The sequence below is a fragment of the Solanum stenotomum genome, chromosome 9, assembly GCF_019186545.1.
Source record: "Solanum stenotomum isolate F172 chromosome 9, ASM1918654v1, whole genome shotgun sequence".
NCBI classification, from domain to species: domain Eukaryota; kingdom Viridiplantae; phylum Streptophyta; class Magnoliopsida; order Solanales; family Solanaceae; genus Solanum; species Solanum stenotomum.
This window is the reverse complement of record NC_064290.1, coordinates 47,921,681-47,945,814: the sequence shown is the minus strand read 5'-3', so window position 1 is coordinate 47,945,814 and position 24,134 is coordinate 47,921,681. Positions and strand designations below refer to the sequence as shown.

The 24,134-nt window shown below is 34.0% G+C and overlaps 2 protein-coding genes across 2 annotated transcripts; both read left to right on the top strand.

The window, feature by feature from the left end:
• Positions 1-2,110: 2,110 nt before the first annotated feature.
• On the top strand, positions 2,111-15,354 carry LOC125875756 (subtilisin-like protease SBT2.6). Its single transcript, XM_049556786.1, has 11 exons — positions 2,111-2,295; positions 3,033-3,257; positions 5,129-5,273; positions 5,383-5,777; positions 6,368-6,463; positions 6,562-6,634; positions 9,745-10,030; positions 10,854-11,179; positions 12,284-12,551; positions 12,939-13,220; positions 14,580-15,354. Exons 2-11 carry the CDS (start codon positions 3,082-3,084, stop codon positions 14,984-14,986), a joined length of 2,454 nt encoding a protein of 817 aa, XP_049412743.1. The 5' UTR covers positions 2,111-2,295; positions 3,033-3,081; the 3' UTR covers positions 14,987-15,354.
• Positions 15,355-16,183: 829 nt separating this feature from the next.
• On the top strand, positions 16,184-21,234 carry LOC125875767 (uncharacterized). The gene is made up of 7 exons (XM_049556801.1): positions 16,184-16,463; positions 16,930-17,049; positions 17,131-17,209; positions 17,428-17,514; positions 18,959-19,021; positions 20,820-20,919; positions 21,003-21,234. The coding sequence occupies exons 1-6, from the start codon at positions 16,408-16,410 to the stop codon at positions 20,895-20,897; spliced, it is 483 nt and encodes a 160-aa protein (XP_049412758.1). The 5' UTR covers positions 16,184-16,407; the 3' UTR covers positions 20,898-20,919; positions 21,003-21,234.
• The last annotated feature ends 2,900 nt before the right edge of the window (positions 21,235-24,134 follow it).

Genomic DNA, 24,134 nt, shown 5'->3' with positions numbered 1-24,134 from the left:
CTTTAATTATTTAGCTAATTGATTTGTAAGGTTTATAAATTTTCAAATTATGTGGTTATATGATTACGTATTGGTTCAAATATATTAAGATAGCCTATAATATTATTTTTTAGCTCTAATTAAATATTGTTTGTATTAAACAAAAAATAATTAAAAGTAAACAATTTTTTTAAGGTATGGTAATAATATAACGATGATCGATGTGAATATGTGTATATTTCTTTCTACTCAAACATATATACAAATACTGAAATATATTAAATTTAAAGTGTCATTTATATTTATCGAATATCTTCAAAAGGAACATTTCAAATCTTAAATAAATGCTATGAAATTCAATTTAGTACTTTGTTGCTATGAATATGAAGTTTAGCAAAAACCAAGCATTAAAAAGTCACATGTTATAGCTTTAAGCTTACTTATTCCTAATATGGATTAAAGTGCAATATTAATTTTATAATCTATACAATAAGATGCTTTCCAAAATAACATGGAAACTCTCATCTTGTGACTTCTTATCTTTAACAGTAATTTTTGTCATTAATGTATTGCCAAAGAATCTAAATCTAATTGTTAATTAGAAAATTCATTTTAATTGTCACTTTATTTTTTTACGTCCATAAAATATAAATAATAATTACTTAATTATTCTTTTTTAATAACGTAGATTAATTATTTCCTCTTAAATTCTTAGCATTCTTGAATTCGTAAAGTAATGCTGTAATTATTTTGACATACATAATTTTTTTAAGCTAAAGTAACTGTTAGTTTGAGACGAGGGAAAAATCCATTATTTTTCCTTCTCTTTCTTGTATGGTAGATTTTAGAAATTTTTTGTCCTAATATTATCATGTCTATTTTTTCATGGGTAAAAGTGTTATTTTGTAAAACAAAGATGGTCCTATTGTAATTATTACGAAAAAAACTTTTTTTTTTCTTTTAGTTAATAATGATTTCATACAAAACTCCTCCATCTATGGTGATTTTGTCTAAACGCGTTTCTACAGTAAAAAACAGATAAAAGTATCACAAATATAAAACAAAAAAAATATAAATAAAAAATAAAAAATTATATATTAAAATAATCATAATAGCCTTTAATTGGAGTTAGTTATATAAATTATTTATATTGTAGTAAAACTTATTTAATATGATAATTACGTCTATCTAAATTCATGTATAAAAAATTATTAAACTTGTAATAAATAATAAATATGCATTCACGACTTTAAGAATATAATGAATTAAATGCTAAAAATCTTAAAGATCAAATGGTTTTGTATGAACTTCCCCCATCTACACCATTTTACTTTGGTACCTTTTTTTCTTTAGTCAAAACGATTCGTAAGCCTTCAACAGGATAAGAAACTTGAGAGGATCAACGAAGCCCTTTCGATGGGTTGTTCCTCTGTCTTTTCCATCCAGTGCCTGCACTGCGTTAGAAAATCTTCATCAGGAGGATGGAGAGAGGCGAAGGGATATTTATTCGCCCACTCTTATTGCCTTTTTTATTGTTTCAAATTTATTTTTGAGCTTAAGGTCTATTAGTAACGATTACTTTACATTACATCTTAAAGATAAAACTAAGATTTACATACACTTTTTTTTTATTTCACTTACAGGATATATTAAATACATTGATATTATTGTTATTGCTTTGTAAAAATCATATATATGAAAGAAAATTATACGTTGTTATTATTTAAAAATAATATTAATTTTGAGATTAATTTTAGGATGAGCTTATTTTATGTTTAGTTATTTTGAAATTATATTGTTACTACCTCCGTCCACTTTTAATTGTCATGATTTTCTTTTTTAGAATCAAACTATAAGAACTTTGATTAACATTTTATGATATATTTTTTCATCATATTGATATGTGAAAAAATGCAATTTATAGTACTTTTCGTATTTTGAATATCTAAATTTTTTGTTTAAGATATCAAATTAATATAATCTAATTTAACTTTGAAAATTAGTCAAATTGACTTTTGAAAAACGTAATATGACAAATAAAAATGGACAGATGAAGTATTTTTGTTTCGTATTAAGGATGAAATAATTAATTTCGAAATAGCTTATTTTGTGACCAAAGTGCCCTAAGTTATTTGTTTCCACACATTACTCTGTTTCTCTCTCTACAAATACATACACTTTTCTGTATCTGTAGGTTTTGCATTCCCTACTCTTTTTACTCTCCTTGAGTAGTGACCCTCCAACAAAGCTACATCAACAACTTCATCATTGTGTGATCCTTCATGGTGCCTCTGCTTTTCCATTGATACACAAAAAGTATAATATACATATATTCCTCCTTTGTCTACTTAAAAAAAGAGTTCATATTTACCATTTTTGATGATTTGATTCTTTACTTGGATCATTTTGTGACTAAAGATCTCACCTTTCTTTATTTTCCTTCTTTTTCTTACTTGGGTTTTTGTGCTTTTTCTTTGATTTGCTTCAGCTGCTTCACTTCTAAGTTAAACACATTTTTCAAGTAATGTAGTTGAAGAAGAAGAAGAAGAAGGGGTTTTGCTTCAGCTTGTGGATCAACTTATATTACTACTTCTGTTTTAGTAGTAGAGATTGTGAATGCCCTTTAAGTTATTTGAGCTAGGAATATTGGTGCTCTGTATTTTGCTTGATTTTTGAGGTGGGTACAAGGGGTGATGCATAGAGTACAACACAAGTTTACTCTACTGTTATTTTGCAGAGTTGTACAATAATGGTATTTTATGGTATTGGACATCTGGGGTTTTCTGTATTTTTTGAATAATTGCTTTGAAATAGATGAAGTTATGAATACCCTTTGAGTTTCTTGAGCTGGAGTGAGTTCTTCTTTGTGATTTCTTGCTTTTGTGAGGTGGGTACAAGAAATGATGCATCTAGTACTAACACTAGTTTGTTCAGTATTTGTCTTAGTGAATTCCAAAGTTACACGTGTGTGCTACTGTGTGTGTGTGAAACTTTGTAATAATTGTGTTATTTATTGGTATTTTGGATTTGATTTATTGCGTGGATTGAAACAGACATTGTAGGCATCTTGGATTTGGAGGTGTCTGAAGAGACTGTGCTGAAATGGGAGAGATGTGGTTTAGTGTTGTTATTGTCTTGTTATTCAGTATCTTGAATGTTGGGAAGGCTGAAATCTACATAGTGACAGTTGAAGGAGAGCCTGTCATAAGCTATAAAGGTGGCATTGATGGTTTTGAAGCCACTGCTGCAGAGTCTGATGAAAAAATTGATACCACTAGGTATGACCACTTCTTTTGCTTTTCTCTTATTTCACCTTTTTTTCCATCAGTTGTAGGAACATCATGAGGTGAAGTGTGAAAATAACAGTTGATTAGTACCCTTCGGGGTGGCTTAGATGGTTTGACATAATGGAGGTCTCGAGTTCGAAACCACTCGCTTGCGACAGCAGGGGGTTGGCCTTTTGGGTCAAGCTCATCGCACAGAGCTTGCCTAGTGTGACTTAACTCTATGCGTGATTTGCGAGCTATTGCACAGGAGCGGGGTTTACCCTGTGCACACCCAAAGGGTAGAGGTTGTGGGTTCCCTTGTCATACAAAAAAAAATAAAAAATGAAAAAATAACAGTTGATTAGTCTGTCTATGTGGCTGGTTCATTTGATATTTTTGATGACTTTTAATAATTGACGAGAAAATAAATGATCTTGTTAAAGCTGTTAGGTGCCATCACCTCAATTTTTCAAATATCCATTTTAGGATGGTGCTTATGGAGTTGATAACTTCTTAAAACTTTGTTTGACTTTTTCTCAAGTTTTTTATATTAATGACTTATTTGTTTTTTCCACTAAGATGGATGCTGATGTAACTAACATCTAGTATCTTTCATTGTCTTTTTCATTCAAGGAAAGAAAATCATCTGGAATTAACAGTTAACTTATCAGAGGAAAAAAAGATGAAGAATATATTATGTTTGTGCAAAATGCATTTGTTTAGAGCTAAAACTAGAGTACCTAGGAGAGATTGCAAAAACTGTTGCATGACTATTTTTCAGTCAGTTGATTTTTCTTGGAATCAGTTGCTGAACTAAGCTAAGTTTTAAGGATGCTTTTCAAGTTTTGTTAAATCCTATCAAATTTTCATTCATGTAAATTTTACTTTCAATTTTAGGTATAGGTTAGAAAGGAAAGTGATGTTACAATTGGTTGTGACAAAAATGTGATACTTTTCAACTTTGTAAAACTTGGTAATATTATCAGTGTGACATTTTTATGTTATTGCTTTGAAATTTATTTTCCATTAAAGATTATTTCTCCATGCATTTGTATTTTTTGTACAAAGGAAAGCGGTGTTACAATTGGTATTGAGTCATGACAAAAACTGTGATAGTTCTGAAATTTGTAGAGCTTGGTAATAGAATCAGTGTGACATTATAATGTTATTTCTTTGATACTCATTTTTACATAAGTGGTTAATTCTCCATGCATGTGCATTTTGTACAATGTTCATTTTGTTCCACGATGCTCACTTGTAAACAATAATACTACGATGTTCCTAAAAAGAAAAAAGATGAAAACAGGTTTGAGTTCGATATAAAATGAAATATTTACCTCGAAAATGATTTCCTTGAATTTGTTTTCCTTGAAAATGTTTTCTAGTGTTTGGACAGTGAGTAGAAATATTTATTTTAAGGGTGTTGATAATGTCATCAGTTGGTTGGTATTAACATGTTCAAAATGTTATCAGTTTGCTAGTGTTTTGCATTGATAAGTTTGATAAAGTTTGGAGTGTTAAAGATTGATAATAGTATTTAAGTGTTGGTTGGAGCAATTAGTATAGAGTAACAGTTAGGGTATTTGTAAAAGAAATGTTTTTTGCTCATAACTCATAAGTGAAGGAAGTTATATTTTTCCATTCAAATGATCATTTTTTTCTTTAGAAATGTTTTGGGGTAATCAAAACACCAGAAAAGTCTTAGTCTTCATGATGGAAAACATTCTCAAGAAAATGCTCTCTGTCATACCATACATACTGAGAGTTCTCAATTTGTACAAGAAGCTTTGTTCTCATTCGATATTAGCATGTCAATACCTTTAGTTCTCTCTTTCAGATGACTGTCTGTGATGTGCTTACTCTTATTTCCATTGTGCTTTCAGTGAATCGGTTACATCCTATGCCCAACATTTGGAAAAGAAGCATGATATGCTTCTAGCTTTGCTATTTGACCGTGGGACCTACAAGAAAATCTACAGCTACCGTCATCTAATTAATGGCTTCGCAGCTCATATTTCACATGAGCAGGTGACACTCCGCTCTTTCAGAGACCACTCTTATTTTTCTTTCTATTTATTGTTGAGCATGATCAGTATTTTTCTACCTGTATTTTCTTACATAAAGAATACATTAGTAGGCAGAAATCCTCAGACGAGCTCCTGGTGTGAAGTCTGTGGAGAGAGATTGGAAGGTGAAGAGACTTACAACTCACACGCCACAGTTTTTGGGGCTTCCTACAGGAGTTTGGCCGACAGGTGGTGGATTTGACCGGGCAGGCGAGGATATCGTAATAGGTTTCATCGACTCTGGCATCTATCCACACCATCCAAGCTTTGCAAGCCACAGCACTGAGCCCTATGGACCACTTCCAAAATATAGAGGAAAATGTGAAATTGATCCTAACACCAAGAAAGACTATTGCAATGGGAAGATTATAGGTGCTCAACATTTTGCGGAAGCTGCAAAAGCAGCTGGTTCATTTAATCCTGCAGTTGATTTTGATTCTCCTCTAGACGGTGACGGACACGGAAGGTTTGAGCTTAGTTATTAACGATGTTAACTTCATTGTGTTTTAAAAGCTAAGTAATGGTGTTTTCCAATTGCTATTCTGTTGGGTAAACTTCAATTTTTCTTGGCAATGACTTACACAATTGCTGATGCTAAAAGAAATTTAGCACTTTGTGGGAGTTGAGAAGTAGCTATATTCACTTAAGAAACTGCATCGTTGCCTGTATAGAGAAATATTTTATTCTTAAGTGTGTACTAGGACCAAGTACCTTTGATTGTCAAATCACCAAAATGATACAGACTTAGTGATTACTAACAACAAAACATTATTGTCATCTTGTGGAACCTCAAGTTTTTCCACTCTTTACCAACATCAATACATAGAGCTACTTTAATGGGAAATCATTCTATTGACATCGTCATTTTGTTTTATTGAACATGCTTCAATGCAAAATGAATTACTTTATAAGATTGATGTCCCCATTTTTTTCATAAAGCTTCTGTATTTGAAAGCTACTTTTCTCATATAGACTATATTTATCTTTTAAATTTTTTTCACTACTGTCTTTCACAATATTTGTGTCCAGACTGACATCAATAGTACTTTTTGTCAGCCACACAGCAGCTATTGCTGCTGGAAACAATGGGATTCCTGTCAGAATGCATGGATTTGAGTTTGGAAGAGCAAGTGGTATGGCACCTCGTGCGAGGTAAGTCAATGTAACTCTTCCAAGATTTGACTAGCATATTTTCCGGTCTCTTTAGTATTAGAAAGTGGTCTAAGCATTGAAATTCTTATTCCTTGTAGAATTGCTGTATACAAGGCACTATATAGGCTATTTGGAGGGTTTGTTGCAGATGTAGTTGCTGCTATTGAACAGGTATTGATAATGAAAGTGATAAATATGTATAAACAGTAACTTGTAAGTTGTTGCACAATGGATTTGAGTGGCACTGAAATTTCATGCATAGGTGTTATAATCAACATATTTGAGTTCAGCACAATGGATAGGAGGACATTTGAGTGACCTTCATTAAAAAACAAGAGTTCACTTGGAGAATTAGTTATCCTCTGTGGCTCAGACACTTTTTGTATGCCCTTAAAATAAAATAATCAGAAAGGTACCCATTTTCTTGCTTACATGGTCTCTCTCCTCAATATAGTCCAAATGGTTTCCCTAGTCATAACAAAACTTCTAATGATAAAGCCAAGGAAGATTAGCTCTAAAATCTTGTCACAACCAAAGTTTATATAAGTTGAGACTAGAAGTCTTGAATCATCAACTAGATATCAAAGCTACTAGAAACAATGTAAAAGCAGATTTCCTTACAATGACAGAAAAATAGAAGCAAAAAGATGATACCTATATCTGAGCTATCACCCTTTGTGGGCAGTGTCTAGTATAATAGCCAACATATTATCGAGAAGGCGAAGACCGGGTAATGTATTGGCACTAGGTGGACTGTATATATTGTCCACTAGGTGGAACGTATATATTGTACACTAGGTGGAATGTATATATCTCACACTGAGGACACACTAATTCTTTCTGAATCACATGCAAGATAGTTGTGGTATCTCTTTAGGACACGGCTGTGGCTTGACACGATTTTCAGATTGTCAAATTCAAATTGATATCAGTTGGAGAAGTAGGATATATGAACTCAAAAGCTCTACAATACCCATTAGGTGCTTGAAAATGCATTTAAAATGAAAATTTATATACAAAAGTCCTCTTTGGTAGCTGGTGCTTGAGGCAATGAAAACAACAGCACCTCAATCCCAAACAAGTGTGATTGACAATATGGATAATCATCTCTATCTAGCTTCTCCAAATTTTTCAGGTCCTTATAGAGTGTTGTATATATCATCACCAGTCCCAAATCAACTGGGAGATTTGATGAGAGACTTCCAATAGGATGTAAGGACGGGGAGAAAACAATATCATCTGGTTTAATGGGGAAATGGACAATATCCGTGTAAGGAGGGTTGGGGATTCTGTGGTGGAGTATTTTCAACAAGTCATTGGTGGGGAAATGTTTGTAAAGTTTGCTCACAAGGGAAATACACTATGGATAAGGATTATAGTAGGGACTAGGGAGGATACAGATCATTATTTACTACATTGCAGGATCACTGCTGAAAAAGTCTTTGGCTTTTTCATTGTTTTAGTATCAATTTGTTGCTATGGACAATGGTTAAATGAGAGTTGGAGATTCCAAAAATCTGGAAGAGGAAAAGCTGCTTGAGAAGCAACACCATTCTGCATTTTCTGGGTATGGAATGAGAGGAACGAAAAAATGATTTCACGATTTGTACTATTTAATGAAATTGCATCTAAAATAACTATTCAGTGTACAATAATGCCGATATTAATTCAACTCCTCTAAGTTGTGATTCAAAGAACTAACTGCACCTCGGTAGGGATCACTTTATGTTCAAACTTCTCCTGAGCGCATGGCTTCACCTATGAAGAGATGACCCCTTGTTTCACATTCTTCACTTTCAGCATCAAAGGGATGGGTTTTAATAACACTGCGTACAACTCGTTCATTCAAAGCATATCAGAATTCAGAGCTGAAGTCAACTTGGAATCAGCAAGTATTTTTGAGGCATGATTAGTAAAAGGGAAAAAGGACAAATATACCCCCGAACTTTCGTAAATGGTATCTAAATACCCCTCGTTATACTTTTAGAACGTTGATGCCCCTACCGTCTAATTTTTGGAGCATGTATACCCTTTGGACTAACGGAGGGACACGTGTCATGATCTTAATAACCTATCAAAAATTTATTTAATTTTTATTTCCAATTAAATAATCCGACCCGAATAATTAAAAACCCACCCAAATAATTTAAGACCCACCCAAATAAATCCCATTTTCTCATTCTTTTCTAGTTCCAATAACCATACACCCCAAGAACAGATACCCAACACCACTGTTGCAACTCCATCTTCTCCGGCGAAGCTCCATATACAAAACCACCTCTAATTGCTATTAAACTCAACCTCCCTTGCTCTAGAGACACTCCAGCGAAATCAGTGAGGTAGCGACCCTTCATCCACCATGAAACCTGACCACCACTCACCCATCTCTCCCTCACTGCTGCTCCAACAATTCCGGCGAATCGAACCAGCGACCTCCGGTGAATCGAACCAGCGAACTCCGGCGAATCGAACTAGCAAACTCCAACGAATCAAACCAGCGACCTTTGAATGGATTTATAATCACAAAACAAAACTCAATAACTTTTTTCGATGACTTGAAATTTTGAAAAATAAAGATTGTAGGGTTGAAAACCAAGAAAATAGATTTGTGAAAATCAAAAATCAACAATACATTCAGCAGCCTCAGGGAAAGCATCACATACTGCTATGACCTTTTGGAACACTTCCGACATTTTTCAAGCGACAATTGGTACTGGTATTCGTACCAGACCGAAGCTTCCTGGTTTGATTGGCAATTCAAGGATTACTCAGCTTTCCTTCATGAATTTCCATTTCCAAGGAATTTAATGCTAACACGGCTTTAGAAAACTTTGAATTTTACTTTATGATTCGTTCTTGATCTCCTTCTCTTGATAACTTGGTTATAATTTCGGAGCGGGTCTTAAATTACTTGGGTGGGTTTTTAATTATCCGGGTCAATTTTTTAATTGAAAATAAAAATTAAATACGTTTTGGATAGGTTGTTAAGATCGTGACACGTGTCCCTCCGTTAGTCCAAAGGGTATACACGGTCCAAAAATTAGACGGTAGGGGCATCAACGTTCTAAAAGTATAACGAGGGGTATTTAGATACCATTTACGAAAGTTCGGGGGTATATTTGTCCTTTTTCCCTTAGTAAAATGTTGTGATTAGTGTACTCTCATTTGGAAAGTCGTATAGAAAACTTATAAATTGCTTGAATTTTATAATTGATTGGTGTTACAGTGATAGTGTCATCTTTTAGACTGTAAAACTGATAAAAGAGCACTTCTATTTACAGGCTGTTCATGATGGTGTGGACATTCTTAATCTCTCTGTGGGGCCAAACAGTCCACCAGCAACTACAAAGACAACATTTTTGAACCCTTTTGATGCTACACTTCTTTCAGCTGTGAAAGCCGGTGTATTTATTGCACAGGCTGCTGGAAACGGAGGTCCTTTCCCCAAAACATTGTTGTCTTATAGTCCATGGATAGCAACAGTGGCTGCTGCAGTTGATGATCGTAGATACAAAAATCATTTGACATTAGGAAATGGGAAAGTCTTAGCTGGACTTGGTCTATCACGTAAGCTTTTTATGCATTTGACATACTCTAAGAGGTGCCCCTCAATCAGTTGATCTTTCTCTGGTTCGTTCATTAATAGTCTAAATCATCTTTAGACACCATCGCCCTTTGTTTTTACCTTAACTGCAAATGGATGATTCATTTATGTTTGATCCAGAACTTTTACATGTTCGGTCTTTGAAGGAAATTTATGATTGCTGAAGTTTTGAGATGTTTCTTTATAACTTTTCTGTTGTGGTTGGGTCATTTTTTTTTCTCTCTTTTTTGTTCTTCTTTGTTTATTTGATAATGTCGTTGATTAATCTACTTGTCAGAGTAATGATCAATTTATGATCTTTGTGTTTTAAAGTAGCACATCCAGTTTAACAGCACCATGAAGAACAGCTTAGCAGCTTCTTTACTGTAGCTGGCATCATTTCCATGCAATCCACCTTCCATAGGTATTTAGTGCTTGCGACATCATGCAATTAAGGCTAATCCATGTCCTCAATTGCCCTATCATTGATATTGTGTAACATCAGACTTGCTGTTCATGTAATATCCTTACTCGTTCCCTCTTCTCCCTGTCTGTCTTCACAAAGTTCAGCGGCTTTTGAAACGTCAGATCCCCAAAACAGTGTAATCACTGAATGAAGCCAAAAATAGAAAATAAAAAAGAAGGGAATAGTCAGATACTTATTGATGATGTGAAGTGAGATCCCTATTTATGGGATGCTTCTGTGGGGTGTTATATCTTGACCATTTTTACACTCATGCTAATATAGAGACTTAGTTTTTTGGTTTAAATCTCTGCCACTACTAAGAAAACGTCTGGTTGCTACAGCTTCCACACATCCGAACCGGACATTCACTATGGTAGCAGCAAATGATGTTCTTTTGGATTCGTCGGTTACTAAGTACAGTCCTGCTGATTGTCAAAGGCCAGAAGTTTTAAACAAGAATTTGGTGGAGGGAAACATCCTTCTTTGTGGCTATTCTTTCAATTTCGTAGTTGGCACAGCATCGATTAAAAAAGTCGCGGAAACAGCAAAAGCTCTTGGTGCTGCTGGCTTCGTTCTTGCTGTAGAAAATGCTTCACCAGGAACAAAATTTGACCCGGTTCCTGTTAGAATTCCTGGGATTCTTATAACAGATGTTTCCATGTCAATGGCAAGTATCAACACTCTGTACTCTTCTATTCGTGTCATTGCTATTGTCTTTTAGCTTTCTGTGTAGGGAAGTCATAGTTTGTGGTTTCCTTTAAGCTTCTTGTCTCTTGCAATAGACAAATTTATTTGCAAAGTTATTATATGTTGCATATTGCCTTGAGAGATTCTTTAATGGAAAGATAATTGCTTTTTCTGATAAGGTTGAGTGTACGACTAAGAAGCATGGACGCTAGTATGTGTTTTAGAGGCACATTTGAACCAGTACAATCAAGATGTCAACGGAAGCTTTTGTCTGTCACCATTCACTCATGAACCTCTAGTTTCCTTCTTCTCTTTCTAATTTTATGTTTGAAACCAGGAGACTTCTGTTACCCCTACACACAAATGGACATCACTTCCAGCCTCTTTTGTATCTTAAGAAGTTGTTTTTCAGGGTGGCCAGTTAAATTCTTGATAGGATAGATCAATTGAATGATGCTTATAGATTTGTTCTTGAAACTAACTAGAATATTTTCTTAATCTTTATTGTTATGTCCAGCAACTTCATCATTATTTGCAATGTTGAAATCTTTGAAAATTGTCAAAAAAAAGTTACGAAGTACATAATTAAACACAAAGATACCAACATCACATGTATTGATGAGGTTGCTGGATGTGACAATAAGAGATTATGAAAATATCTAGTTAGTTCAAGCGCTAGAAATCACTTATAATAAAATAGACATTTCTTGGTTAATAATCTTTTTTTGGTTATATGAAATATCATGTCCAGAAAATGGTAGTTCTGTCCTGTTTGTATGATGCCGCACTACATTCTAGTGATATATATGATTTCTGTGTGTTTGTCCAACACATAACTAGTCTTTTGTCTCCCTACCACTAAGGCAAATAGGATCACATATCTTGGAAAAAACAAAATAACTGATCTCTTTTCATATATAGCATCCGAAGGAAAAAAAGTAATTGCTGTCCCTTCTAATGACTCACATCATTGTTTGGTGTTCAACTTGTGGTCTCATTGTATGCTATTTCAATTAGCTTCTATAGGTATAACTCTCTTTTTTTCTTACATAATTTAAAGTTGTATGCTTGTCTCTATTTTCAGGAGCTTGTAAACTACTACAACATCACCACTTCAAGAGATTGGACTGGACGTGTTAAGAGCTTTAAATCAACAGGAAGCATTGGGAATGGGTTGAGGCCAATACTCCACAAATCTGCACCTCAAGTAGCTGTCTTCTCTGCTAGAGGACCTAATATCAAAGATTACAGCTTTCAAGATGCTGATCTCCTGAAACCCGATATACTGGCTCCTGGTTCTCTTATTTGGGCTGCCTGGGCTCCCAATGGGACAGATGAAGCCAACTATTGCGGTATGTAGCCTTCATATTATTGCTTATAGGTAAATCAATTAAATTGATTATGTTGTCCATTAGATGGTAGATTTATATGTTTAAGCAGTCATCTTTATTTCATTTTCAAGCCTACTTTTTACTTGGACATAAACAATGAACTAGCCGTTGAGTTTGTGGCTTCTTTAGCGATTTAGAAATATAAAAGATGCCTTGTATCCTGAATTGGATGCTCCTCTTGCTTAATGGACTTAAATTATAATCTGATAGCCTAGAGAATTGTTCATTTATGTCCATTTGGTTTGCTTTAAGTTCAGACTAAAACTATTAAATCAGTCTCAAGAAGAAATGTACTCCAACAGTATTTCAATGATAATGTTCATACTTCAAAATATTTGCCTGAATCAGGTGAAGGATTTGCATTGATCTCTGGAACTAGCATGGCAGCATCCCATATAGCAGGAATAGCAGCCCTTATCAAGCAGCATCACCCTCATTGGAGCCCTGCTGCTATTAAATCAGCATTGATGACAACTTCATCAACCATTGATAGGGCGGAGAGACCGCTTCAAGCACAACAGTATTCTGGATCTGAGACCTTGATGCTTGTTCCAGCTACTCCATTTGACTATGGAAGTGGACATGTTAATCCTAGAGCAGCTCTGGATCCCGGACTCATTTTTGATGCAGGTGATCTTCTGTTCCTCTTTCCCTCTAGTTTTGATATAGTTTATTGTTTCTAAGCAGATTATAAATCCTACTTAGATAATCCTCTTGCTAACTGGGAACAGTTAGTGCCTTTAACAATTACTAAAGCTGGGGATCCTATTGACTAATTGCCTTTGATGCACTTTAGTTGTATAGTCCAGTTGCAAGATTTTCAGTCTCTCTTTGTTGTTTCCTTTCTAACTTTGAATGATACACGAGCATGCATTAATAACTTGTTTCCTCACTCGAGTTGTGATAATTTTCCACTCTGGGCCCCAAGGGTTTGGTCTAGTGCTAGGAATGCAACATCACATGTATGGATTAGGCACACATCACAGGTTCAAACACTGCCATAGACCAAAGATTGGATGTTAAGTGGAGAAGGGTAGAGGGAAGATCCATTATCCACGGAGTTTTGGACCTTGCGCCGGTGGTACTCGGGGATTTCTCAGTTATAAAAAAGAAGTAATTAATTTTTTCGCTCTAGCTTTGTGAAGAAAAAATCAGCTTCATCATACCAAACTACCCTACATCTTGTCTCCTGCTTTGCAATTACTTTTGGTTGGCTGGAGTCAAACTTGACATTTTGGCGATGTGCTGTTTTCATTTCTGTTGACTTGCAATGATTCTTGTGAAGGTTGGCATGTACTTGTCTTCTCTATGGCCTTATCTTAACTTCTTCCCCTAGCCATCAAGCCCGATAGCAGCAAGGAGTGTGAAAGAGTAAAGTACAATTGAAGAAAAATGCATATTAGAAATTTTAGTGGCTGAACCTGCTTATAAGAAACTTATATGGATAGAATAGTATAATGGAAGATTGTGTATGGTTCCCTGTAATTCGATTATAGTATTATTTTGTTGTAGTACTGTTCTGCTACTATCTGTTGTTTTTGTTACTATATATTATAGTCTCTTGTACTTCTATTACGTCTTTTTCTAGATTGTTTTTTTCTTGAGCCGAGGGTCTATTGAAAACAACCTCTCTATCTCACCTTGGAGTTAGAGATAAGATCTGCGTACACTCTAAGCTCCCTAGACCCCACTTTGTGGGACTACACTGGGTATATTGTTGTTGTTGTTGGAAGATTGTCTCTTCATCAAAAATAGTGTAAATGAAGATTGTTTTCTTGCTAACTTGCGAGAGTTGTGATGGCTCTTTTGGCCTTCAGGGATGTTATAATAGATAGTTTTTTTCCAAAACTTTTGCAGCTCTACAGTGGGTGTAGCATTATACCGGGTTGAATACCATATGCAAACAGCTTTCTGAGCTCCAGTCTGACACTTGATAACAAAGTTTTCAATATGTTCTAACTGCTTTAGCTTTTGTTTGATTGATTTTAGGTTATCAAGATTATTTGGGGTTCTTGTGCACTGTGCCTGGAATTGATGCTCAGGAAATAAAGAAGTTCACGCATTCCCCATGCAACTACACCCTTGGTCACCCATCAAATTTCAACTCACCCTCAATTGCAGTTTCACACCTTGTGGGAACACAAATAATCACACGTATAGTGACAAATGTTGCTGAGGAAGAAACATATGTTGTAACAGCAAGAATGGCTCCAGAAATTGCCATTGAAACTAATCCTCCTGCAATGACTTTAAGGCACGGTGCATCAAGGAAATTCACGGTAACTCTCACTGTCCGATCAGTAACAGGAGCCTATAGTTTTGGAGAGGTTTTACTGAAAGGTAGCAGAGGTCACAAAGTCAGGATCCCTGTTGCAGCTATGGGTTATGATCAATAGACCAGTCGATGATTGCTTAATCCAAAGTTGAAATATCTTGTTTGCTGCATATTCTTTGGATCTGTGAGAATAAGATGCATATGGTTTAGATGTGGTTTCTCCAAATATATAAGGTATTAAGTGAAAATGATGTAAAGTTTAATAGTATGAGGGGAGAAGGTAGTTTCTTCCCACCCTAAGTTTTGCTAATTCTGTTGTAACATGGTGGAATGCCTTTTATCCCCCCTTGTGGTATGTATGGCATATATAGGCCCTCAAGCCTTGTTTAAGAGTTAGAAAAGGGAAGGTAGGTAGGTTTGTATCTTCCCTAGTTTATTTTTGACTTCCTCTTGTATAAGTTATTAATCAAAGCTTCCAATTTATTGCATTTAATTATTTGCCACTAAGGAGTATATCTTTAAGTCTGAGTTGGCTTAGGAATTGAACTCTGACCTAACAGACCTTATCTCTATCTCACATTTGAGATTTTTGAGGTTTTTGATAGACGCTCGGCTCAAAACAAAAATAGTTTAGAAGAAGACGTAATGGAAGTATAAGAGACAATAGATAATAACAAAAATAATTAATAGTACTATAACAAATCTTATAATTGAACTACATGAAACAACATATGGTATATAAGTCGAAGAGTTACTCACTACAAGAGTAGTACTCTGACTACTAATAAGGGGGACAATAATACATTCCTATCTACTAGTATTTAAAACTACCCTCTTTGACTTGTGTATCAAATTTCACTTCCACATGAGCCTCATTCGTTATATCACTAAACTTACACTCCAAGTATTCAGTCTTGGTCTTGCTCAACCTAAACCCTGTAGACTCCAAGGTCTGTCTTCAAACATCAACTTTTAACTCTATCGCAAATTTCGTCAATCAAAACTATACTATTCAAAAATAACATACACCACCACAACTCATCTTGAATTTGTCGCGTGAATACATTTATCACCAAAACAAATAGAAATAGACTAAGAATTAATCCTTGGTGCAACCCACCAAAACATTGATCTCTGTTAAATATTTATTGAATTCTGCATATTAGATTTAGATTTGATTAGAAACAATAAAATGAAGTTTTTTTTAGAGGTATAATTATTATTTTATAAGACAATTTTGAACCTACCCAAAAGATAAGGGACCATTTTGTTTTTCTTCTTCTTCAGTGCAAAACCCTGTATCCCTTTTCTCCAAAATCTCCGTGGAAATTCTCCATTTTCATTTCTGAATTCGATTTCTCGTTGGCAATAAACTTGATTTGCATCAAATTTGGGTTAGAAAATTTGAGTTTTTTTTGTTCCGATTCAGCATCTCAACTTGCTTGTTGAATTGAGAGATTTTGGTGTTCTCTTTTAACAGGGTTTGGATATTGTTAAAGAAATTAATAGCATAATAATACGGAGACTAAATCTGCAATTGTTATGGAGGAACAATCATTCTTTACCAACTTCCTTGTCAACCTTCGTTCCTCTTGCAAGTATGTTCAACACTCAAACTTTAGCTTATTAACTAGCATTATTTGCACGCATTCACTTCTGTCTTGGTTTATCTTTGTTAAAATAATTTGTTTTATGCTTAAAGTTGCTAGCTTTGCTGCCGTGACATGTTCACTAGATGTTAGCATTGTATAGAGAGTGATTGCTTAGCTTTACTGTGCTGTTTTTGCTTCAGGGCCTGAGATAACTCGGAGAAAGGGGGTTCAATTGAATTACCTTCTCTGAAAAATTATACTTTGTAAATAGGGTGGGTTATATAGGCTGTTGAATTCCCTTGACATGAGGGGAAATTCTAGAAAATTTTAATGTTGGTTTAGGTTGCAAGTTCAAATACTATGAATGACACTTTTGAATCCCCTTTATGAAGTTTGGGCTCTTCCACTGTTTTGCTTTATATTAATTGGATGTAAGTTTACGCCTGGTTAACTTTTTCTTTGGTATTTGAAGGTATTACACAGGCTATCCTAAGAATCTTGGGCCATCGAAAGTTATTCACTTTACCTCGGAAAGGGAATTTGTCCAACTTCTTCATCAAGGCTACCCGGTAGTCGTTGCATTTACGATCAAGTAATATGAGTTTGTAGTTTCTTTTCCTTCCTCTCATGTCTTTTGTAATCCGTGGATCATATAATTTTTTGGATGCTGTAGGAGTAACTACAGCAAACATCTTGACAAAGTTTTTGAGGAGTCTGCAGCCGAGTTTTATCCACATGTAAAATTTTTACGTGTAAGGCACTTCTTGAACTTCTCATTTAAGTCTAGATAGAATATAATTGCTAGTATGGTACAAAAAAGTCTCTTCAGGCATCTGGGGTGTTGGGAGTCTATGAGTTTATTTTTCAGTGCTGGAAATATGGAAAAGACCTCATTGTTTGAATTGGATTTTGATAGCTTAAAATGTTTTCATGCATGGTCCATGTTTCATTTTTATTTTGTATTGTTCAGGTTGAATGCCCAAAGTACCCGGGATTTTGCATAACAAGACAAAAGAAGGAATATCCATTTGTAGAGATGTTTCATAGTCCAGAACAGGTAATTTTGTTGAGTCGGGGAATCATATGTTTATGTAAGTGTGGTTTATGAGTGCCTCGATAGACGGAGGTAGAGAATAAGATGCATTTGCAGATTTGCCACATCTAATAAGAAAACACTGTTTTAATCTGATACATCTTAATTTCTTCCTCCTTTTAAAAAAATTGAGAATGCTCTTGGCCTACAACTGGCAACTGGGTGGGGGGGGTGGGGATGTTGAATTTTTGCAAACAAATTTATTGATTTGTGAAAAGATACAAACTGTAGTGGAATGATTGACACCCCTCAGAATCAATTGCAAGATGCAGAAGAGGCTTCCACGGATTCACACTCTGCTAAAGTAGGAATAATCTACTGGATTTACTTTGTGATTAAACTTATAGTAGGTAACTAGTAGAGCGTAATATTAGGCTATATCGAATATGCTGGGTGAGAGAGGGAGTGGTTTTATTCTTCAGGACTTTGTGCCATTGAAGCTTGATAGGTCGTCATATGTTTTTTATGCTGCCTGCTGTAAAGGCTTGACTTGTTAAAATACTTAGAGGTCCAAACATCCCTTATCTTATGCATAATTCTTCAGCATTTTGAGGGGTGGACTTTTTGTTGTGTCTAATCCCTGCCTGACAAACTCAGTTATTTCCTGCTTAATAAAATGATGTCCTGACCTCAAAAGTGTCATTATCATCCAATCATGAGTTGGTGACTTACAACAAGCTATTGAATAATCTAGCTGAAGCACAGCCAACCAAAAGCTAGTGGCAAGCTTGTAACTACCAACTTACGCTACAGACAGCAAAACATGAACAAAACGTAATCTTCTCTGTGTATGTTATATTCATGACGTTCCAGGAGTTTCTCTCATCCTTCCTCCCCCCTCTATCTCTTTCTGTCCGAGCAATAGTTTAATAATCTGGAAAGAGAGTCACAAGTTTCTATTGCTTACTCTATTTTCTCTGTAATTTCAGGGCATAAAACAATTACTCACTTTGTCCTTTACATATTACATAGTTTGATTTGGGACAAAAGATTAAGAGTTACATTTTTCATTCGTATCACAGAAGACATGATTGAATTGATATGGTTTTTTAGTGAGAAAACCTCTTCAGCGAATGAGTTACTGGAACATTTTGTAGGGTATACTCAACTCTTTAGTATTACTTGTAGAAGTGGTGAACTGTTCAATTATATCCAGAAGTGGGAGTTTGCGATTTCTTTTGTTTCTTTCTTTTCTCTTACCGTTTTTAAATTAATGCTACTTTAGTTTGTTTATTGTTTTTCTCTGCATGTGTATTGGATGTCTCTGCTACACTATTTGATATGTCTCACAGTTCGTCAATAGCAAGGGCTTGGTGCTTGGATGTTTGTTAGCTTTGTGGCTTCACCTAGCCATAAATTTCTTTTTTCTTTATCTTCAACTGAGTGATTCTGGTTTGCTCTCTACCAGGCAGCTGCTCAGGGCAGGGTTGCTGATCCTAATATTACCAAATACTCTGTCAAAGTTTTACCTGTAAGTTCTCATGTTTGTGAAGTCTCTGTAGAGAAAATGATAATTAATATTTGCTTCGTCCTTGAAATTTTATATGCAAAATTATATCGTAATGAAGATTTTGCTGTGGCTACATTGAAGTTATAGTTGGTGTAATTTGAAATCATACCTTATAACTTCTTTTATAGTTAGTGCCATTTGTTCCATTAGCTTTTTCTTGTTTTTGATGAGGTAAAGGTAATATTTAAAATGGGAGAATTTACAAGCTCTACTAGCCTCGGAGAGTCTGAAAAATCCAAAATTTGTGTCATTCCATCCTTGCACCTTACATCAAAAAGTATAAATTTTGCAGACATCTAACTTTACAAAAGAAGTGTGTTCTATCTTCCTTTCAAAACATCTCTTGTTCCTTCCTAACCAAACAGTCCATGTAATGCACACGATGAATAGTCTTCCAAATGCGCTCTCTGTTGTCAATGTTTTTAAAAGCGAAAAGCGTAAAAAATCGATAAAGCCTATGAAACTTGAGAAAGATGATAGGTGAAGCGGATGCTTCTCTGAAGAGAAGTGCAGAAGCTACGGAAATTAAAAAGTACCAAACATACAAATCTAGTACTATAAAAATCAATTCACGGTTGAATAACTAATTTTAGCATCCAATTTACACAGATGTTGATATTAATCCAACTCCTTAAAGTTGAGATTCAAAGAATCAACTGCTTCTCGTTAGGATCACATTGTGCGTCATTGTTTGAAGCGCCCTATTCTCCGAAGTGCATAGCTTTGCCCATGAAGTGATAGCCCCTCGCTTTGCATTGCTTCATCCTTTAATTGATGCAATGATGGCTTTTACTGACATTGCTGCTTTCTATTGTCTTTGTTTCATTAGCTTGTATGCTGCTTGCTCTTGAAAACTGTGACTACCATAAGCTATTGGGTACATCAGGATGCGGAGTTGTTAGACTATCTTAATCGTACCATACAGTTAGTTGTCCTTGTTCCACTTTTTCAAATCTTAGGAAGTTATTACCAAATGTTTGCATTCTATAATTCTTGCGAATGTGCTTACTTGTCATCAAGCCCGAATGTTGAATCCACTTATTTTATTTTTTCTGTTTCCTCCTTTATTCTCAAAGCTGGTTAAAGATTCATTATGGTTATCGTACAACTTCTTCAGGTTATAGGTGGCAGGGAAAATTCCCTCTTGCATTTCTTTTAGAGGAAATTTAAGTCCTATAAAGGTGACAAATTAACAAGAAAAATAATATTTTAGCTGCATGTTCCAAATTCACCTATTAACGGAGCCACCAGATACCCAATGTGTCCATGACCAACTTTATTCTAGGTGAATGTTGTTAGTTTCAATATTCAGGATAATAAGATCCTCGTGAAGGAGAAGCTCAACAATCATACAACACGATAGTAGTCCAAAATCTGTTGCAAACTGGATTCAAGTGTCTCCTTGCTTGTCCTTCTTCTTCATGCATGTCTTCTTTGTAATATTAACTTGCACAAGAAGAATGGTCATCAGTGCTGTTCTAGTGAGTCCAATTTGTTACTAGTTATTTTATAACGTCTAGTATCGGGTTCACAAAACTAATATCGTGCCACCTTCTCCATTTCCATCATTTGCTTCATCAAAAGTTGTCTGCCATTGTAATCTTACTTTTCTGCCTTAGCTCCACCAATCACACTGTATCTGAGTGAGACCTATCTCATGAATGACAGAACAAGAGCACGTTGGAAAGTTATTGTGTAAACCAAACTTATCTTGTATTTTGAAGTGGTTCTGATCATTAATATATTCTTCTTATTTCAGTTCAACTATGATCTAAGTGCTTATGGATTTCGTGAGTTCTTCAAACGACATGGAGTCCGATCATCAGATTCAAATTAGAAGTTAAAGAGTATCGAACATGGTATTTCCTCGCTCCAGATGAAATTATATGCTTTTTACCTGCTGTTTTAGACTGTTTTCCCTCGTTTCTTTTGAATTATGAAGCATGTTGAGTAAAATGCTGTTCCTGAACGATCATCGATGAACACAAGCAGAAATGAATGGCACGGGTGGTTCATGTTTATCGAAGAACACAGTGAAGAAACTGGCTCTTGTGCATATATAGCTTTAATAATAGGCACCAGCAAACAGGTTTGGTTGGAGCACATAAGTTTCTGGTCAACAAATGACAAAACTGTTCTAAATTTCTTTAACCCATACCAAAATGAGCCTTAATTATAAAAGGAAAGTGATCGGCTCACACGAATCATTGATTGCCATGCGTCTATTTGAATGGAAAAACCTTTTTTTTTTTTTTTCATTTTCTCTATTTAGTGATGGCTATAGATCTAGCATTATTTATTCCATTTTTCTTCGTAACTTGCTCCATTATATAAATGTGGAATATCTCTAATCCAATCGTGAAAAAAAATAGATAAATTGTGCAAAATTAATGTTGTTTGATAAGTTTTTATTTTAAAATAAGAAATTATGTTACAACATTATAAAAGGTAAATGCACCATCTTGGTCTGCTTTCGCAATAACTCGTTTTTTGATAATTTGGTTCGTAGCAACTCAAGTATGAAAAAAGTGTTGTTTTCGTTCCAATAACAACAAAAATAAAATCTAAACAATAAGCATACTTTCTGTCATTTTTAACACCACAAACTTTACTAGAAAAGTAACACAAAATATTAGTCTTTGCTTTTTTAAAAATAAGTATCACTTTAATAAAAAAATAATTCTAAAATAAGTGCTATTTTCGAAATTCAAGACAAAAAAACAGTATTTTTTCTACATACTTTTATTTGTATGTTATATTAAAAATAAATAGTCATTTTTACTTGTTTAGTATAGAACATTTACCTTTATTATTAATTATATAGTCATTTTCCAAAATATTTAATTTACTGTATTCAAAGAGTGATATAGCAAAATTATCATTTTATTTATTGCTCCTTAAGAAGTGTGTCAAGTCAATACTAAATAAGTAAAAATAGACAAAATATATTATTCCTAATAGGCATAAAATGAGCTAAAACGACACTCTGACTTTTTGATTTTTCCTATAGTGTTATTAATGTATTAGCCACCTAATACCCAAGTGGATCCCCTCCAAGGTATCATATTTATTGAGTTCAAGAATACGTGCAACAAATTTGGTGATTTACTTATAAATATGATGTGAGAGGAGTATTTCAATTATGAGTTATCACTATGAAAAATAATAATAATAATAATAATAATAATAATAATAATAATAATAATAATAATTTTCTTAGTTTCTTTTAAAGTTGATTATTTCTTATAATGAGCGAATCAAGTCATTTTTCAATTCAAAATAGACTTGAAAGTTGAACAATTCCAATATTAATAGCATGTAAAACTCACTCTCTTGTTTTTTCTATTCGGAGTTCAACATTTATATTTGAGCTTCAACTAATTTACATTTTCACCTTGCGCATAAGACCAATTAAAAAAAAAAGAATTGATTATTATCATTATTTATATATCCAAATTTGAATTTAGAATCTTTAATTAAAGTTGGATAAATCTTATTCAATCGATCGATGATGACTCAATTGCTACCATCTTTTCCATTGGTTCTATAAGATTTTGATTGTTAACTTAGTTCTGATATCATGTAATATTCAAGACTAAAAAATCGTGAATAACGAAAATAAGTTTTTTAAAAGAATTTATTTGTTTTTGTACTCACAATATCACCTTCTTAATACAAATTCGTATTTTCCCTAGATTAAACATGTCCTAATAGGATTACAATATTTTCTCTCTAATTGAATTGCAATTCAAGAGAGGTTTGAACTATGTGGCTCTAGTCCTAAATAATTTCATAAATTCTTGTAAAATAATATTATGTAGAACTCGCTCGTCTTGTTTTTTTTTCTCACATGGTGTTGTTACTTTTACTACTGACTTGATTAATTCATATTCATATTATGTAAGGTTTATTAAAGAGAAAATTACTCTCTATCGTGACTTTTAAAATATCTGAATTCAAATCTAAATCGTTTAATTAAAGGTGGATGAATTTTACTCATTCAATCACAATAATTGATGGTGTCTCCTATTTGTTACTATCAGTGATAGACATCTATAATAAAATGACAATGATATTTCAATTTTCTTTTGTGATTCGAGTTTGTTTCATACGTAGCATACTTTTCAAGATACTTAATTTGATTTGACCTGCACATTTATGATGAAGAAAATGAGAAAAAATATGTTGTAAACATAAGTTTGCACATGGTAGAGTTTGCGACTTTTTCTTCTAGTGTTATAATGTATTAGCCACCTAATACCTAAGTGGAACCCTTTTGATGTATCAATATTTATTGATACATGGTATTGGTTAGGAGATTTACTTATAAATATGATGTGAAGGGAGTATTTTAATTTTGACTATGGAAAGTTTATGTTGTACATCATTTTAAATTTTCTATTTTTTGAAACGTAGAAAATGAAACGTCCTTAAATATATAAATATATTGACAGTTCACAAAGATGATCTTTATTGACGGGTGATCAATCATATGGTATTCATAGTCTTAATTTATCAAATTATGATTTTGTTTTACTTCTCCCGATCCTCGAGTCTGATCGACTTGACTCTTTTTCCTATCCCCGGCCTCACACTTTGTTACACAATATGAAGCGAACAACCTTTTTTGATAAAAGTTTTTTTTTTTTGGCAATCCATTTTGATTTGTTGGTTAGTAAGGCCAACAAGATGAAAGAATAGTATGTAGAACTCACTTCTTTATGACTAATATATATATATATTTGCAACATATCAGATTCCTTAAAAAGAGAATTGTTGTCTACCATAACTTTTAAAATATTCAAACTTGAATTCAAAACATTTTTTTGTTTTTGGTCAAGAAAAGAGTTAATATATATTAATAATAATTAAGAGGGGAAATGTATAGGTACATCCACCGCAGTGGTATGCCCGTTTCCGTTAGACATTCCGATCCTGAAGATAGTTTAAAATAGTGTCTGTTAATCTAGTGTACATAGTTCCTGCTTCCACTTGTTTTTGGGCATACATCGGGGCCCGGGCTGTAACATCTCACAATTTGAAATAACTAGGAAGAAGCTAATAATTGGAAATA